This window comes from Pseudonaja textilis, chromosome 8 (assembly GCF_049901715.1).
Source record: "Pseudonaja textilis isolate UNSWEBS1 chromosome 8, rPseTex1.2, whole genome shotgun sequence".
Classification (NCBI taxonomy): domain Eukaryota; kingdom Metazoa; phylum Chordata; class Lepidosauria; order Squamata; family Elapidae; genus Pseudonaja; species Pseudonaja textilis.
The window spans coordinates 14,129,978-14,149,698 of record NC_141997.1 but is presented as its reverse complement, the minus strand read 5'-3'; the positions used below and the strand labels follow the sequence as shown (position 1 = coordinate 14,149,698).

The 19,721-nt window shown below is 36.1% G+C and overlaps 1 protein-coding gene and 1 long non-coding RNA gene across 3 annotated transcripts in view; both read right to left on the bottom strand.

The window, feature by feature from the left end:
* LOC148125121 (uncharacterized) overlaps window positions 1–19,721 on the bottom strand; it is a 482,037-nt gene that overhangs the window by 113,508 nt on the left and 348,808 nt on the right. The gene's annotated exons all lie outside the window — the stretch shown is intronic.
* NLGN4X (neuroligin 4 X-linked) overlaps window positions 1–19,721 on the bottom strand; it is a 199,899-nt gene that overhangs the window by 86,132 nt on the left and 94,046 nt on the right. Inside the window, exon 3 of one of the 2 annotated variants that reach the window (XM_026707502.2) lies at window positions 1,470–1,529. The exons of the other annotated variant lie outside the window; for it this stretch is intronic. Coding sequence (XP_026563287.1) covers window positions 1,470–1,529 — 60 coding nt within the window. The remainder of the gene's footprint in view (window positions 1–1,469; window positions 1,530–19,721) is intronic. 2 annotated transcript variants of the gene reach the window in all.

The window sequence follows — 19,721 nt, the reverse complement described above, 5'->3', positions numbered from 1 at the left end:
AAAATAAGATAACAGTTGCATTACCCAAGAAGCAGATATTTCAGCAGCTACATTTCTAAAAAAAAAAAAATACTCTGTATCATCAGAAGCAGGATATTAAAAAGCGATCCCACCATACTATACATATTTCTGAACGGAATTGAATAGAAAGACAAATTGATAAATAGGTGTAGAATGTTTCAGATATGAAAATTAAGGAAAATCAGGTGATAATCCTAAAACAAGACCATAACAAGAGAAGCTGTCTAAAGTAAACAATTCCTAAAATTTCATATTTATGGCACAAGTTTCAATCCTGATTTCACATGGATCCTATACAGGCTTCATATCCCAACATATCACCCCATGGAAAGGTAACCGTAGATAGAAAACATTTCATGATAAAAGTTTGCTATTTAGTGCAAACTTTTATCCTGAAATGTAATGTTGGCTATGTATGTCTGTAAAACCATCACAATATATCAAAGACATATATTTTAAAAAGGTTCTGGCTGAATTTGAAAAACTATGCAGGTAAAAATAAAATAAAACTACCCTCCTATAATGTATACAACTTTCTGACTTATTTTAGTTAGAGAGAGAAAGGCATTTTTGCATAGTACAATATAGTCCTCTGCAAGAATTAACTAAATCCATAGGAAAGTTCCAATTCCCTTGCATTTGATCATTATCAAGTAATTTAAAGAATATCCCTAAAAATAAATATATATACCTACCAGTTTGTCATGGCTGATACTGCCTGAGCAGCTATACTCATAACATCCCACAGATTCTATTAAAACATTTACAGAAATAGGTTTCCTTGCAATTTTACAATAACATGCAAGTGATAGAATTCCAAACAGGACAGGTATAATTTGTTGACTATTGTATAAACTCACAAAATAGCTTTTCAAGAGAAATGCGGGAATAAATGGTGGAGGCAATTTTGTCTCAATTACATGCAAAAGAAGGAAGCTTCAAAAAAAAACAAAAACAAAGTAAGTTAGAAAGCATCACTGAATTTCCTTGACTTGTTACATATTGAAGATAAAAAAAAGAAAAAAAGAAACCCAAGGGAAGTGTAATTGCATCCAGTATAAGGGAAAGAGAAGAAAAATAATGTGAAGGTAAATTTATAAGCTACCAAAAGAGAAAAGAAAAAGAAACTATACAGAACATGCAAGGTTTCAGTTCCATTTCTTTTCTTCCCAATTAAAAGTTGGGAATTGGAATAAGCATTTGATTGTAAATAACGTTTATGTCACTCCACAGATATTACAGATAATTTGAACTCTTATCTCAAATAGGAATTGCAGTAATCTAAATGCTAATTTGTATTTTAGAAAAAAAAGGAAGGTGGATTTTAGATAAGACAAAAATAAAACACCACACCAAAATGTGGGTGATTAAATAAAGAAGGGGAAAAATTTATATTCATGCATATCAGGACTGAGTTTTTTTGGGGGGAAAAACAACAACAAAAATACCTTCATCTTCCCCACGATCAGTACTGGTTATATCATCTGTGCTTTTCTTTGTGTTGGCTCCTAGGTTCAGAGGGAGCAGGAGAATAAAGGGAAAAAAGATAATTTGAAAAAAGCAAATTCCCCAAAATTTAAAGAAAACGAGCAGGAAATTGCAAAAGAAAAAAAAAGTAATACACACAAAAAAGTCAACATTTGTACTGGAAAAATAAAGGTTGCAAATTCCACAGAAACATAAATCTAAAAATATTCCAACAATTTAAAAAAATGCTAGTGGGGAAAAATTGTTATCTTGTGTTAATGCAGTTAGTTTGACTAAATTTGAAAAGATGAAATTGGTATGTATTTATTATTTCTTTACATTGAGAGTTCAATTTTCAGTACACGATAGATCAAATGGACTTTTATGAAAATTGTTTAAGAAATGGACATGTGATGAAAACATTTGTGAAATTCAATATAAGATATTCAAGATATTTTTTAACCCTAACCATACTGAATCTGGATCCCAAGAAATACAAGAAGTTGCCATTAATATTTCATGGCAAAACTACTGTATTTGAAAATAAGAAAAAAAATCATGGACATAATTTATCATCTATTGTTTGGGTTTGCTGTTCAAAGGGGAAAAGTCAAAAGTTCTACAATTAGAATTGAATACTGTTCTACAACAAAATCCAAAATCTTCAGACTGTTATCATTTTTCTTCTTCTGTTTCAGTCATGTCTGCTTCTCAGAGATTGCATGGGCAAATCCCTATAGTTTTCTTGGCAGGACTTTTTTCAGAAGAGGCTTACCATTGTCTTCTTCCTAGGACTGAGAGAAAGTAACTGGCCCAAGGTCATCCAGCTGGCTTTGTGGCCAACATGAGATTAGGACTCAGATTCTTAGATCTTAGCCTGACTATACCAAAGTGGCTTTTGTTACCATAATGATTGCTAATAAATCAATATGAACATATAGTCAATTAGCATTGTTTGACAATCTGTAAGATAAAATCTATTTTACAGATCTGATTTCAGACAAAAGCACATCTGAATATGAATGAATAGGGTTCACCTGATTAATTCTTTGCATTTTGAAAAGATTTGAATTAACCATGACAACCAAAACACAATTAATCACATGCATCCAATCCCCTAAAGACAGAACCTTATATAAGATGGAGAATTTTATATAATTCTATTGCATTGAAACATTTCAAATAGAAACTACGACCTTTAATGGACAATTATGACAATTTCTTCCAATCTAATGTTTTATATCATTTTTAAAGCTTTCAGTCAAAAGCAGCTAGTCTTACTCTCTCTTCTTACAGAGGAATTTCTGTGTGTACATTTAAAACTTTAATCTTGAACCAAACAGACCTTCCTGTAGCAAAAAGCATGAAATCCATCTGCCTTAGATAGCCTTTTAATAGTATTTCATTTCTATATTATCAAAGAGATCAGATGAAAGGACTGGTTTAGTGCCACACATTAACATACAACAATGCCAACATTAAAAAACCTGAAAAGGAAAATGAATGTGGAACATACAAACAGGTATATGATTTAATGGGGGTGCAATGGTTAGAATGTAGAATTGCAGGTAAACTCTGCCCAAAGCCTGGAATTCGATCCTGATGGAGCTCAAAGTTGACTCAGCCTTCCATTTCATCCTTCCAAGATTGGTAAAGTAAGGATCCAGATTGTTAGGGAAAATATGGGACTTTGTACACCATTCAGAGAATGCTGTAAAGCACTATGGGTGGTAGATAAGTCTAAGTGCTACAGTTATGAATATGAAATGATTTTGCCATGTAATATATAGGCATTGTAGAATATTTTTGATGCATAAGTTGGCAACAATATTCAACACCTAAGAACTTTCCTAATATTTTATACTGAAATTTAAAAAAAATCCAATAAATAAAAACCAAAACCAATTTGTTCAGATATACGTAGCATTGTTCAATCATAATTTTATTTTTGCCATTCATAAAGATATTTTGAGTTTACCTCTGATCAGAAATTTTTTTTCATGCTGAGAAAGTTTAAGTCTTTGGATCACTGTGAAAATACATATTTAATATGTGCATAGCAAAAGGCAAGTAAAACATTCACTTTTAAAATAAATCCAAATAACATACATAGGATAATGCAATATGGGACTGAAACATATTTTTTAAAAGCATGGGGATTGCAATTTCAGTTTGAGGATTTTCAGGTGCAATCCAGATCAGCTCTGATTACCGGCAATCACACAGAGCCCCTTCAGATCTGCTCAGAGGAAGCTGGCAGTAAGAATAGTGAAATATACAGCATATACTCATTGTCTTCTGTAGCATTACTGAGAAACATTTCCCCCAGTAAATAGCAGTGTGCAAACATACATTCATTCAGAAATACTTGCTTATAAAGAACTTTCACTTCATTAACATGGCTGGAATAGTCTGGATATACAGACAACAGTGATATTTAATATGTATGTCATTGAATACTCCTGGTTTACCTTTTTTTCTGTTTTAATTGTTGGAAAGCCACCCATGGGTATGATGCTATACAATGGGCAGCTAATATTAGTCAAACAAACTAATCAATAAGCAAGCAAGCTAATAAAATGACCTTCAGGAAATTTGTGGACTTCTAGGAGATTACAGTTGTTGTGCTTTTTCTTAAGTGAAGATTGTCTGTGACGGATTATCCTTCTTTTATTGAGTGAGATAAGGCACTCCAGTTTCAGCACTGTTTTGTATGTATGCTTTATCATAGAGTGAAACTGATAAAGCTAAATAAGCAGCTTAGAACTGGGGTTGAAAAAAACCTATAGTGACAAGAGAAACAAACCAGAAACTGCAGGGGGAAAAAAGTCAACTGACTCCTTTGTTCTAAAGATGCCAATTGCTTTTTATAAATAGAAGGATATGGGATATCAGGATCAAAGCTAAAGTTGAGAAGTAATTGCATCCCACATCAAGAAAGCTTAGTCCAGGTAACTAGTATGACCCAAACTGAAGTCATGGTGCTTTCTAATCAACCATCTTAGTGTGATGTAGAGCTATTGTTTTTGTGTGGTATGTACCCATTGTTGCACTGGGAGCCAACACTTCAAAATTTAACATTACAGGGTCAACTTATTTTTACATTGATTTATCATTTATTTGCTGCTTTTCTTTAAATAATCTGTCATAAAAAGAGATACATTTTAAATCACCTTGTTGTTGATAAAATTATACTGTGAATTTCTGTAGAAAATACAATAATATTCAAATAAATAAATAGACCATGATGGGCTTCTTAAGAAGTTTCTGTGTGCCACAGAATATGTGTGACAAACATGCTATTACAGCATTTTTAATTGTGTTTTAATAGTCCGATAATGCTTATTTATCTTTTGTTGTATATACAATTTATTGCTCAAGAATCAGATTGCATAGCCTTTTATTAGTACTGTTTAGTAATCAATGCATTGTGCAGTTATTCAGTATAACTAATATTGGATTTTTAATTTTTACTACTTCTCTCATTTCATTTTTATTCCCAAAGTAACCTTTGACAGTGAGATCATTACTGTTAATTTATTTGCATTCTATTTATGTGGATGTAATAATTATTCTTATTGTGGTTATATTGTTATTGTTTGGTTAGACCTCACTGTTCACATATTTAAATTTCTAATTTGTTTTCACATTCTCATAAACATACCATTTTACAGAAAGAAAATACAATATGATTTCTCTATTGTTTATCACATGTCTTTGTCATCCCCTTTCTAATGTCTCTGTATTTTTAAAAAATACATGCTTAAGAAGTGTGTGTACATTTCTATACTGCTTATTGTTCAGAATACATGATAAATTTAATATAATATTAATATAATTATTTTGCAATCCTATTCTTAGTTAATAGAAATAAGCATGTGAAATCCAATGTAAGTAGGATTATGTTATTGTGTGTGTGTGTGTTTGTGTATGAACAATGGTGCCTTGGTACTCAATGTTAATTGGTTCCAGGAAGCATGATGAGTACTAAAAAAGGTGAGTACCAAACAAACCACATGACTTAACATGTGACTCTTTTCAGCCAGGAAGGACTTCCTATCTGTCCCTTTTCTATGTCAACAATCTTCCCAGCATGGCCAACCTACTGTCCACCCTCTGAAGCTATTCCCACTTCTTTTTACAGTGGCTTTTCTGGCTTGGCTAACTTCCTGTCTGCTATCAAGGCCGTTCCCCTCTACCTATTATAATGTGTTGAGTAGCAAACAAATGACAAGTGCCGGGACTTTTTCACATCAAAATATTTTGAGTAACAAATTGAATGAGTTTTACCAAATTGAATGAGTTTTGAAGCACTTGAGTACTGACGTAGAAAGTGTGTGTGTGTGTGAGAGAGAGAGAGAGAGAGAGAGAGACAGAGACAGAGAGAGACAGAGAGAGAGACAGAGACACACACACAGAGAGAGACAGAGATAGAGAGTAATGTACATACAGCACTGTGCAAAAGTGTTACAGAGTTGTGAAAAAATGCTGTAAATTAATGTTTTCAGAAATTGAAGTGTTAATGGTTTATTAAGTAAATGAACAGAAGAGAAATCTAAATCAAATCAATATTTGGACTGACTACCCCTTGCCTTCAAAACAGCATCAATTCTTACACTTGCACACTTGCACAAAGTCAAAGTCATTTTGTAGTATTAGAGTCAGATGTATGATTAAACAATTATACCAAGAAGGTGCTAATGCACATCAATTTTATATGTAAGTGGAACACAGTCATTAACTAAAACAGCTGTGTAAGAGACTTAAAACTGGATGAGAAAGCCAAACTCTGCTACTAAGGTGAAGTTATAGAAGACAGTTTCATGTTACAAGTCATACACTGAGCACAGGGAAAGACAAAAGGTGGCTATACTGCATTAGAAAGTTTTCTCCCAGGCAAAGATTTCAAAGCAGACTGGGTTTGCAAGATGTGCTGTTCAAGCTCTTTTGAAGAAGCACAAAGAAATAAGCAATGTTGAGGACCATAGAAACAGTGATTGGCCAAAGAAACTTAATACAGCAGATGAAAGACACATCATGCTTACTTCTCTTTGATATCGAAAGATGTCCATCAGTGCCATGAGTACAGAATTTGCAGTGGAAGCCAAGTATACCCATCTATTGTCTGGAGAAGTATAGCCATGAGTGGTCTTTGTGGAAGAATTATGATCTAAAAGCTATACCCCTCACATGGAAACAAGGTGAAGCAACCCAACAATGCCTGAAAACATAGGAACTGGGGTGCACAAAATGGCAGAAACTGCTCTGAACTGATATGTCAAAATTTGAGATATTTGTCTGTAACAGGAGCCAGTTTGTTCACTGAAGGGCTGGTTAGCAGTACAATAATGAGTGTCTGCAAGCAACAATGAAGCATTATAGAGGTTCCTTGAAAGTTTGAGGTTGCATATCTGCAAATGGAGATGGAATTTTGGGCAGGATCAATGGTGTCCTCAATGCTGAAAAATATAGACAGATACTTATCCATCATGCCATACCATCAGAGAGGTGTCTGATTAGCCCCAAATTTATTCTAAAGCAGGACGTGGCCCCAAACATACAGCCAATGTCATTAAGAGCTATCTTTAGCTATCTTCCTTCTTGCTTAAAAGTCTGTGCTGACCAATTGGCCCTCATCTTCACCCAAATCTTCAATAAATCACTAGAGATGTGCTATGTTCCTTCTTGCTTCAAACATTCTACTATCATCCCAGTGCCAAAGACAACCTCCATCAGGGAACTGAATGACTACAGACCAGTTGCTCTAACATCTGTAGTTATGAAAGTCTTTGAAAGGCTTGTGCTGTCCCACCTGAAAACACCACAGATCCGCTGTTAGATCCCATGTACTTTGCATACCGAGCAAGTAGATCGACAGATGATGCTGTTAACATGGCTCTGCATTACATCCTACAACACCAGGAGGTCCATTTTTCAGCCTCTCGAGTCTCTGCGCAGCCCTTGTACTTAGCTGGCATCCAAAATGGGAGAGTCAGGGTGGGGTGGGTGGGGCCAGCAAGGCATGGGATTTACCAATTTGCCGAACTGGTCATTAAAAATGAATAAAATTAGCTTTTAGTTTGCCCGAACCGAGGAGAACCAGTAGCAGCCCATCTGTGGTTGCCTTGTGCCATATGCCTCGTCCCCTGACCCAATATATCTCTTCATTCAGAAATTCCCCTTCCTTTTATTTTCCACACCGCAAATATCTCTTGCATTTATTTTTCCCTGCACTGTGAAGTTCTTTCCACGGGGGATTTTGACAGCTTCCCTTAAAAGAGGGTGTTGGATCATCAACCCAGTGAATTTTTTTCCTCCTTGCCCCCAGCAAAGCCTCCCAGGACAACCAAGCATGCAAAACTAAATGCACCATCATGTAAAGACACAACAAAGGTGCCAAATAATACAGATCCACAGAACTGCAGAAGATGTGCCAAGAGTGTTAGGAATTGATAGTCACCTAACAGTTGGGTTGCAAATATATAAACCAGGATAGATATTTAATACTGTCTCTTCCAGGGAATGCTAAAATTGTAATTGGGTGTGGTTCCTCAAACGGCCATAAGATGGAGCCAGAAACCTGGGTTGTTTAGTCCTGTTGTTGATAGTTGCTAGTTGGTCGATGTTCTGATGTTAGCTGTTTCCTGAATATTTCCCTATTGACTGTTGCTGAACGTTGTTATTCTTGGATTACTTTAAGACTGTTACTGAACTGTGTATGATACTGGACTTTGTTATTTGGATTATCCCTGGACTGAAAACTGACTGCTTTAACCGTGTATGACTTGGACTGCTTGTTGGACTTTGCTTAACTGTTTACTGGAAGTAAAAACCTACATTTTACTATACAGTGTATCTGTGTGCTGGTTGTGTGTTATTCCTTACCACTATCACTATGTCTCCCTGTGTGCACTCATTCTCCTAATGGGGAATTAGCTCAACAAAGCGTTTCCATGATTTTTTGATACTGCCTGGTTGGAAGTAGAACAAAAAAAGAAGGAAAAATGCTTTTGAGAAGTGGGCAGGGGAGGGGAGGAAAAAGGGAGGCACCCTTGTACTAAATTAAGAGCAGATTAAAAGCTGGTGGGTGGGCTGACAGGAAAGCAGCCACAGTTCCATGACTCTGTGTATGTGAGAGAAAGAGGGATGGGTGGGAGAGTGGGATGGTGCTCATCCCAGTTGCTTGGCTACCAGAATATGATAGATTGAGGTGGTCGTAGCTGCTGAATTTTGATGAAAATGACACTAGAAAGAAAAAAAAGGAAGTTGGGAATCATTTTAAAGTAAGCCAGCAGAAACCTGAAACCTACCTTTCCAGTGAGAGACACAGACATACCCTTCCATGACCAACCCCAAAGTTCATCCCAGCCAAACCAATGAATGAAATGTGATTAAACATTAATGTTTAATTGAAACCTACAGAAGGGGTGTGCATGTTGGTGTGTGTCTCTCACTGGAAAAACAGATAACAGATCCTGCTAATACAAATAGTACATTTCAGCCCTTCAACTCTTTTCATGTCCCACTGTGAACTATCCAAATGCTACTGGGAAAACCTCTGTCACCCCCACAACACCCCCCCCCCATTCAAAAGCTGCTGGCAAAGCCTCTCTATCATCCCCTCCCTTGCCATCCAAATGCTGCTGGCAAATGTGAGACTGCAGCCCCACCCAGCCCCACCTGTACTACCACTGCTTTCCAGTACTGGTGTGCCTCTCACTATTGGGTGCATGCCAAAAGCATGCCAGAAACTAGAAGCAACAGAGGTGCATTTAATCATCCCTGGGGGGGATTGGTCATGAAGATTTGGGTTATGATCACAATTAGGCAGCCTTGGAGAAGCAGAAGAGAAGTTGTACAGTCAGTATATCAGTGGTGAAGGATTAGCCGTGGACGAAGAGCCATGGTGGGTCAGCCAGCCATGCTGAAAAATCCAGGGTGAAATGGACAGGGTGATGTAGCCATGAAGAATTGTTACAGACCCTTCTGTGAGTGAATCTTAAACATGATTGAGACCTATTGAGATCAACTCAGCATGGCTTAATTGAACTGGAGAAGAGCTTTAGGGTACAGTATCACTAGTAAGAAGCAGTGCCTTGACATTGAATTTTATGACAAGTAGGACATTCAGCCATATGATGATTAGCATTATAAAAACATTAATTCCATCTGATAACCTACTTTATAAAGCAAGTTGACTATTTATATAACAATATTCACTATTATAGGCTTTATAATAAACTTCAATATATTTTATCAGTTCTCACAATCAGCTAACCATTAGGAATTATTTTTCACAACTTCTGAAATCAACATGTATTTATAATCGCTTTCAGAATTGCATTATTAAATGCTGTATATTTGTTACAGCCTTTCATGCAATAACAACAAAAAGAAATAAAATTTCCTAAGTTACAATTTAAATGTTACATTTTAATTATTTCTTTAAACCTCCAATGTATCACGATGCTTACATCATGCTGCGTTGGGTTACATCATGTTATGACCAGTGATGTAACCCGTCGCAATGCAATGCACACATCGCATTTTGTCAGCAAGTTAGGATATTAGGATGTTGTTGACCTGTCTAGATGGACATTGCCATAAGGTAGAATATAATCCTTCTAAGTTTCAAAATATAAACTGGTACCTTCTTGAGACATACAATCAAAGTGCCAAAATAGTGTTTTATTCAATTCAATTTTTATTAAATAAAAATAGTGTTTTATTCAACACATACTTAGTGTGGAATTATACACTGAAAGGCATATTTTCCAGTAACAACCAAAATATTTAAGATAAACCCTGCCCACCACAAATACTCTGTATACTAATTATAATTGTGTTATTTCTGTAATAGTAATATTCATATGAAACATCAGATGGTGAAGTATTTAAGAAGAAAGATGTAATCGTTGGAATATTCAATTCAACATTAAAAGAATATAGGGTTCAAATTCCTTTTCAGATACAAGGCTGCCTCTGTAACTTAGACTTTTTTAAAATATAGTAACAACAATAAAGCACATCTGAATAATAAAGATTCTTAGGAGGATAGAAGGAAATAAAATCTAGCTTGAGTTCTTTTAAGAAAGGTTGGGATAAAATATTATCTGAATAATTGCAATAATATGTTTTATGGGCACCCCCTTTGTTGATTTGTTAGTTTATTTGAGCTGATTTTATCAATCATCTGAATGTTATATTTGATTTTAGGGTTAGGGTTAGTTATGAGATAGCTAAATTCTGGCTACATTTTGATGCTAAGTGGTTGGTATCAGGCCCATCTGGAAAACCTAAGCTTATCCATAAGTGTCGACTAATGTGCTTCATGGATGAAAATTAAATTTCAGCCAACATAGGAAAATTATTTCCACCCCATATATAAAATGCCCTAATTTCAAAGGAAGATTGAGGTTCAGTTCTGAAATGTATAAAACACCACACTTCAAGAAATCAACACACAAATAAAGGTTGACATTTTTGATCCAAATTGTACGTGCATGCTCCCAAGATTATTGCTCTCCAGAGAGGTTTAGAAGAAGTTTGAAAGCAAATATATGTATTCCAGGATAATATTGCAGGATCCAATCTTGTTTGGTCGCACAGACCAGAAGTTTATTCTTCCAAGCTTTGGGACTTGTGCTGAAGCGCATCCACAGAGAACTTTTATTTATTGAAATGTGTGACCATTCTATCTGTTGTATTTTATGTGATGCCTGGTTGGATCTGGCTTCTTATTGGTTGATTGGGGTATTGGTGGCTGGGTATTAGCCATTGGCTATTGTTTCATGCCAAGTCCTCAGCTCCTAAGTATTGATAAGCTGGTGGTAAATCAGAACTCCACAGGATAACATGGATGTTTCCAGAAGAAATTTGGAAAAACAGTTTAACTCTGTAACAGCAATAGCAGAGTGGATGCATCATTGTGATACATCTATCCATCCATCGTATCTATTACTATCTGGGGTGGTCTGGATAATAACTGTCTGTAAATCTAGTTAGCTAATGAAATATAACTTTTTATAACTTAAAGAACATTAACTTGAAATTATAAAAATAGAATGTTCAAAAAATCTAGGGTGAAGATAGATTTAAATTAAAAAAACAACAACAATTACTCCAAATCTAAAAAAAATGTTAGCTAAGTTTTATTCAGATCTTCTCTGGCCCAGTCAATCATCTGGATTTAAATATACAAATTTGCACATTTATTTCAACCGGAATAGAGCTGGAAGGGATCTTGGAGGTCTTCCAGTCCAACCCCCTGCTTAGGCAGGAAACCCTATAGCATTATCCAATCTATACTTTAAAACCCTTTCAGACAGATGGCTGTCCAGTTTTTTTCTTAAAAACCTCCAGTGATGAAGCACCTACAAATTCTGAAGGCAAGGTGTTCTAATAGGAAGTTTCTCCTTCATTCCAGCTTGCTTCTGTCCTTGATTAGTTTCCATCCATTGTTTCTTGTTGTGATTGGAAGGATCGGTCCTGTTAGGAATTTTGAATCTGATGACTGTTAGATCGTGGATTGACGTCAGAACCAGGAAACGTTAATCTGAAGGGCAAGCCAGTTAATTAGCACGTTGCCTTAATGGGTATAAAAGGACACAGCTGTGCTGGTGCCTTTTGCCAGAAACAAAATGTCTATTTTGAATGAGGACGTTACTGCAAAGAGATCTCTGTTTGTTTGAATTTTGAAGGGGAGTCCTAACAGTTTCTGGCAGCCGTTATCTTGTTATTTTCCTTCAGTTTGATTTGATTGTGAAACGGCTGCTTTGTGTTTGTTCGTTTGAATTTCCAAGAGGAGACATAACATTATTGTTTCTGGCCTAAACAAACCATCTTTCAAGCAAGATGGATTTAAATCAACTGCAGCGTTTGGTAGAGCAGCAGCAACAGCAAATAAATCAGCTACTGCAAAGCAATGTGACGCTTCAGAATCAGGTAACACAATTGCTGAATTATGTTTCCAGCTTACCAAGCCCTGATGCTGTTCCCCCTGCCCCTCCTGTGAGGAAAAGCCCAGTATCCATGCCGGAGAAATTTTCTGGGCAAATGGACATACTTCCAGCATTTCTGGGGCAGTGTCAATTATTTATGTCCTTGAGGCCTGAAAACTTTCCAAATGATCGGGCCAAGACAGGATTCATTCTTAGTCTTTTATCTGGGCAGGCTGCTAATTGGGCTACTCCCTTGTTAGTTCAAGATAGCCCGTTGTTGAATGATTTCCAGGGTTTTCTTCAACAAATGACAGTGATGTTTGAGAACCCAATTAAGATACAAACTGTGGACAGACGGTTACGGGACATTACTCAGGGGAAACGTTCCCTGCAGGATTACGTTGCAGAATTTCGTTTGCTGTGTTTAGATTCCAACTGGAACAAACCGGCTCATATGGCTGCATTCCAGGAAGGTTTGTCTGATGCCATCAAAGATGAGCTGGTCCATGCAGAGAGGGCTTTAACTTTGGATGCATTGATAGTTCAGTGCTTACGAATTGAAGCTCGTTTACAGCAACGTGGACGCAAACGGCTCGGTATGGAACCATCTTCGTTTTCTCGTGCACAATCCACACCACCGAGAGTTTTCCAACCCACGGTTAATGTTGAGGAGCCGATGGAGTTAGGCGCACTCCACCCTCGCTTAATGGTGCGAGAATGTACGAGAAGGTTCCAGGAAGGTTTGTGCCTTTATTGCGGGGGTCTGGGACATTTTGTTAATTCCTGCAAATGGAGAGGGAACCGCAGACCCGTACCTGAAACCACTCTTGGCTCGTCAGGAAAACAGGGTAGACCTGACCTCAAGGAAACCCTAGGTCGGACACATTTCACATCCCCACCTCAAATTGCTGAAGTAAATCCTGGCCCTCCTCGGCATTTACTTTTGGACACTCAAATTTTTCGACAGTCACAGAAGGAGGGAATTCCTGCTGTTGCGTTGGTGGACTCAGGGACTACAACCAGCTTTATGGACCGAGCTTTTGCTATGCACTATGGGATCCCATTGGTTGCTGTATATCCACCCATTAAGGTGGAAACCGTGGATGGGCGTGTGCTCAAGTCTGGGCCCATTCGTTTCGCCACCCAGCCAGTGCGTATGATCATTGGGGATCATGAGGAGGCGATAAGTTTTTATATCACCTTGAACCTTCATCTCCCTTTGGTGCTCGGAATGTCCTGGTTGCGTTTGCACAATCCGTTGGTGGCTTGGTCGCAGAATGGTATTTCTTTTCCAAGTCTCCAATGTGTAGACCACCTGAGACAATTGGAACGAGCGACGCCTCCATTGGCTGTGGGAGACAGAGTGGGGTTGTCAACGAAACATTGTCAAGTTAATCATCAGACTCGGGGGAAGGGCCCTGCGGTGGGGGATAGTGTTGTGATTGGAAGGATCGGTCCTGTTAGGAATTTTGAATCTGATGACTGTTAGATCGTGGATTGACGTCAGAACCAGGAAACGTTAATCTGTTTCATATAAATTTTATTGAATTTACAATTAAAAAAATAACATAACAACATTACATAAGAAACAGAGAGAGAAAAAGAAGAAAGAAAGAAGAGAAAGAGAGAGGAAAAAAAAAAAAAACGCTCGGTCTTGCGACCGAAAAAGGAGAAGAAGAAGTATAAAAGAGAGAAAAAAACAAACAAACAAAGAGACGAAAGGAAAAAGAAAATACGTTAAAACCAGACAAATATTCTTTTTGACAGTCTACAAGATCCAATTCTCCTACCTTACTTTAAATATACACATCTTATCGCTATTTATGGATATTTATGCTTATTTATGCTCATTAAACAGTTTATCTCTGATAAAACCAATTATACCATGCATTCCAATTATTATCAAATGCTGAAGACTCTTTATTTTTAAGAGCTATGGTTAAATTGTCCATTTCTGCGCAGTCACATATTTTCTGAATGACCAATTGATCTGTAGGTAAACGGGATGATTTCCAGCATTGGGCAAATGCTAATCTGGCGCAGTTAGAATATGAATTATTATGTATTTCGTCTTTTTAGGAAAATGTTTATCAGAGATCCCTAGTAGGAAGAACTCTGGTTTGTATTCAATTTGATCTTTGGTTATCTCCTCCAGCCATTTTCTAATTTTTTGCCAGTATTTCTGGGCTTCTTTACAGGTCCACCACATATGAAAGTAGGTTCCCTCTATGTTTTTACATTTCCAACATTTTGGACTAGAGTTTGGGTTCATTTTCGCTAACCTCGAAGGGGTAAGTGCCATCTATATAACATTTTATACATATTTTCTTTGTACGCCTAGATTTCGTAATCTTAATGATTCTATTCCAGATCTTTTCCCATTCTGTTAATGTAATGCTTCTTCCAATATTCCTACTCCACTTTATCATGTTCCCTTTCACTATCTCTTGCTCTAATTCTACCTCCAATAAATATTTATAAAATTTAGAAATATTCTTTTTATTTGATCCTAATAAGATTTTATCTAAGTGTTGTAATTTGCTATAAATTCCAAACTCTTTGATATCTTGTTTGTATCTACTATGGATTTGTATATATAACCACTGATCAATTTTAAATCCCTGTTCCTGTAAGTCCTGTCGAGTTCTTAGCTTCCCTAAAGGATCTAATAAATCTTTATATTTAGTCATTTTGTTATATCCAAATTGTTGGGATGAACCATTGCCTCCATTGTTGAAAGCCAAATCGAATTTTTAAATAATGTTTTTACATATTTTTTTCCAATTAGTTAATAGTGAATCTCTAATAAGATGTCTATGAAAGTACGCCTGTTTAGTTTTCCCCACATCCCATAGAAATGCGTGCCATCCTCTCTGAAGGTCGTGCCCTTCCAAGGCTAGAGTTCTTTTATTCCGTAAATTGACCCAGTCTTTTAACCATAGTAAATTGGCTGCCCAATAATATAATTCCCAGTTTGGAAGCGCTAGCCCACCTCTACTTTTGCATCTTGTAAGGCCTTAATACTGATTCTAGCTTTTTTCCCTTGCCAAATAAATTTAAGAGTTACCTTATTTATATCATCAAAAAATTTTTTTGGTAATTTTATTGGGATTGTCTGGAATAAGTAAAGGAGTTTTGGTAAAATGTTCATTTTGATTGTGGCAATCCTGCCCAGTAAAGAAAGCTGCAACTTATTCCAGGATTCTAGATCTTTCTTAATTTGCTGTAACAGTTTATCATAATTATTCTCTTTGAGTGATTTACTATGTGGTGTTAACCATATGCCTAAATATTTGACCTTTTTTGTTGCCTGTATCCCCATGGTTTTTCTAATTCTTTCCTCTGGTTCTCTGTTAGATTTTTAGTCAGTAATTTCGTCTTATTTCTGTTGATCTTTAGTCCTGCTACTGAACCATATTGTTCTAGTTCTTTTATTAGATTATGTCCTTTCTCCATGGGATCCTCTAGGAAGAAAACCATATCGTCTGCAAACGCCTGTAATTTATATTCCTCTGCCTTGACCCTAACCCCTTGAATTTCAGGATTTTGTCTTATCCGCGTTAACAATGATTCTAAAGCAAATATAAATAAGAGGGGTGAGAGAGGGCAACCCTGTCTAGCGCCCTTTTCAATGCTTAGTGGGCCTGTTTGTTCACCATTAATTAGTATATTGGCTTGTTGGGTATTGTAAATTGTTGTGATAATATTCTCGAATTTAGTGCCCAGATTCATGTTATAGATTTTTGTATTAAGAAGTGCCAATGTAAGTTATCGAATGCTTTCTCCGCATCTAGAAACAAGAGTGTAAATTGTTTCTCTGGATGAGCTTCATAATATTCTAAGGCGTCAATAACGGTTCTTAAATTGTTTTTAATTTGGCGGAATGGAAGGAAACCATTTTGGTCTTCATGAATGTATAAATTTAAAACTTGTTTTACTCTATTCGCAATAATTGAGGTAAATAATTTATAATCGGCATTTAAAAGTGAGATTGGTCTATAATTGTTAATATATCTGGCATCCACATCCTCCTTCGAATTAACGCAATCAACGCCTCCCTCCATGAGTCTGGCATTTTGGCAGCGAAAGTACTTAGTTAAACACTTCCAGCATCAGAGGCCCTACTAAATCTAATGTGGCTTTATATAATTCTACTGGAATCCCATCTGGACCAGGGGATTTATTATTACATTGATTTTCCATTGCAGATTTTAACTCAGACCATGTAATATCCTTATTTAGTAATTCTTTGTCTCCTTCCCCTATTGTTTTATCATTAGTATTCTCCAGATAAGTTCTTATTTTATCCTCATTGATTTCTTCTTTTTATATAATCTTTGGAAATAGTTTAATATAATATCCTTTTTCTTCTCAATCTCATGTTGTGGGATGCCTTTCTCATCTATTAATTGGTGTATCAATCTCTTTTCTTTTTCTTTTTAAGTTTATAAGATAGCCATCTTCCTGGTTTATTGGCGTGTTCAAAATAATTTTGTTTGGACCTTCTCAAGCTAACTTCTAATTTATCTTGTTCAATTAAATTCAGCTTATGTTTGGCTAGTATTAACTGATTTTGTAGTCCTTGGGTCTTAGGGGTTTTTGTAATTGTGTTTCTAAGTCTTGGATTTGTTGTTGTAACGCGTTTTGTTGGGCATAAATTCTCTTGTTTCTATATGGCTATGGCATTATAGGAAATTGTTGTGCCTCTTATAATTGCTTTCATAGTATCCCAAATGTTCTGTTTTGAAGTTGTTTCATTATTATTATCTTTTAGAAAATAATTTAGCTCCTCTTTCAGTTTATTAATATACTCTTCTTCGTTTACAATTTGGTTATTTAGTGTCCATCTTTTTTTTATTAGTCTCCTATCCCTCCAAATTAGCTGTATTGGGTTATGATCAGCCCATTCATTCGGTAGAATTTTGATTTCTTTTATTTCATTAGCCAACTCCAAATCCATCCAAGCCATATCTATTCTGGTCCACGTCTTATGTGGGTTGGAATAATATGTAAATTGTTTTCCTTCAAGATTCCGTTCCCTCCATAGATCTTTTAAATTTAACTCTCTCAACATTTCCTTACATGCTGCAGAGGTTCCTTTTCCCCTTCTTGTTTTTCCCCATATTACTATGGTCTTTCTGGTAGTCTGCAATGGAGTTAAAATCGCCAATCAAGCAAATGTTTCTTTTTCAAAGCCTACTATTTTTGGTGAAGGTGTTTAAAAAATTTCCCTGGTCATCATTTGGGGCATAGATTGCTACAAGTAAAAATGTGATGTGGTTTATCCGAACTTGTATAACCAGAGTTCTTCCTTCGGGATCCGACCAGATTAGTTCTGCCTTTACATCTTGTTTTACATAAATTGCAATTCCTTTTTTCTTGTGTTGGTCGGCGGTGCTGTAAAAAGTTTACCTAATTTTGGACAAATTAGATATCTTTCGTCATTCTTCGAAATATGTGTCTCTTGAAGACATATTATATCTGCGTTATGTTGAATAAGTTTTGAGAATATCCTTTTTCTTTTTAATAATGAATTTAATCCGTTTATATTGATGGAGCAACTTCTTCCCCTCCACCATTTATCTACTTCTGCTTAGATTTTTGCCTAGTAATGATTCGGTTCTCTTGTTGTTGTTGTTGTGGGATTTGCTCTTCTCTCCCATGTTGTGGATTATCACTTCTTGAAATTGGAGAAAGTCGTTCCTTTTGGGTTCTGTGATAATATCGGACCTCCTGTGGTCTTGTTTTAGGTTCTTCTTTGGTGGGTTGACTATTCTTATCTGTGAGCTGTTGATGAAAAACTTGGGCCTGTTCTATCGATTCTATTTTGATTTTCCTCTCTTTCCATGTAATTAACATCCCTTCCGGGATTAACCATTTAAAATGGATTCCTTCTTTATTTAAATCATTAGCTAAAAATTTATAATCTTGTCTTATCATCCTCACTCTCTTTGGAATTTGTTTTAAAATCCTAATTTCTCTGCCCTTATATGATATTGTTTCCTCCCTAGACATTTTCAAAATTAAATCCCTCAGACATCTCCTAGAGAAGCGGATATGAATTTCTCTTGGACAGTTGTTACGCCTGGCGTAGCTTGTGCTAACCCTATATACCTCCTCAAACTCTTTAATTAGATCATCTTTTTCCTTTCCTAGCCATTCAGCCAATATTTCTGCCATCAAATGTTCCAATTCTTCATTTTTGGCTTCCGCCACATTCTGGAATCTTAAATACGCCATTGCTTTGTCCATCTCGAGGTGGATCAGAGAGTCTTCCGTTTCTCTAAGTACATTTTTAAATTCCTCATCCATCCTTTCAAAGTTAGACTCCATGCGTGTTGTTCTACTCTCTATATCTTTTATTTTCACTTCGTTTCTCTCCATGGCCTGCTGTAGAGACCCTATCTTACCCTCCACCTTCGCTATATCCGCTTTCATTTCAGCCTTCATTTTCCCCATCTCATCTTTCAATTCACTTATATCTGCTCTAGTTTCCTTGTGATTATTAATCATCATTTCTTGCATTTTAGATATAGCTTCCTGCAAGGCTAATATGGAAGTTTGTATATTAATATTGGGGACATTGGGCTGCTTTTCCCCTATTAAAGACTCCTCGATAGTTTTTGAGATGTTGGTGGGGTGGCTGTCAACGTAGTCGATAGGGTCGGGATAGCCTTCTTTCCTGTTTTTAAGGCCATAGTTGTTGTGGATGTCATCTCTCTAAGTATTTGTTTTTGTTGATGCACAATATTAAATATATTATCCCAAATCACCATTCAGTATTTGGGTTCTGTACTTGAAAGACTATTCACGTATTTCAATTTTATATCTCACTCCACAGTCTTTTCCCCTATATCATAAATAGAGATCTGCAACAATATTCTAGTCAATGTAATAAGAAAATTGGTCAACAATAGTACATCAATTAACACTTTAAGGAATTGATCTTAAATGTCGTAAGTAGTCTAAATAATTTATAAATAGATTATATCAACAAAGTTTATCCCTTTTACTATTAATACTTACAACAGTAAACTCTTAACTCTTTGATAATAGTGTATCCTCCTCTTCCCCCCAGTAAGTAAAATTATGTAAAGTGTTTAGGAGATACAATAGGGAGGCAAGGGCAAGATAATAAGAGAAGGGGTAGAAGAGAGATTACCACAGCTTCAGAAAATCAACAAACAAACAACCACAAGGAAGTCATCTTAAAGAGAAAATAGTGCCAACTTAGTAAACTTAAGTAGTACCACGTAATAAAGAGAGCAAATTGGGTGAGCTAAAGTTCCATCT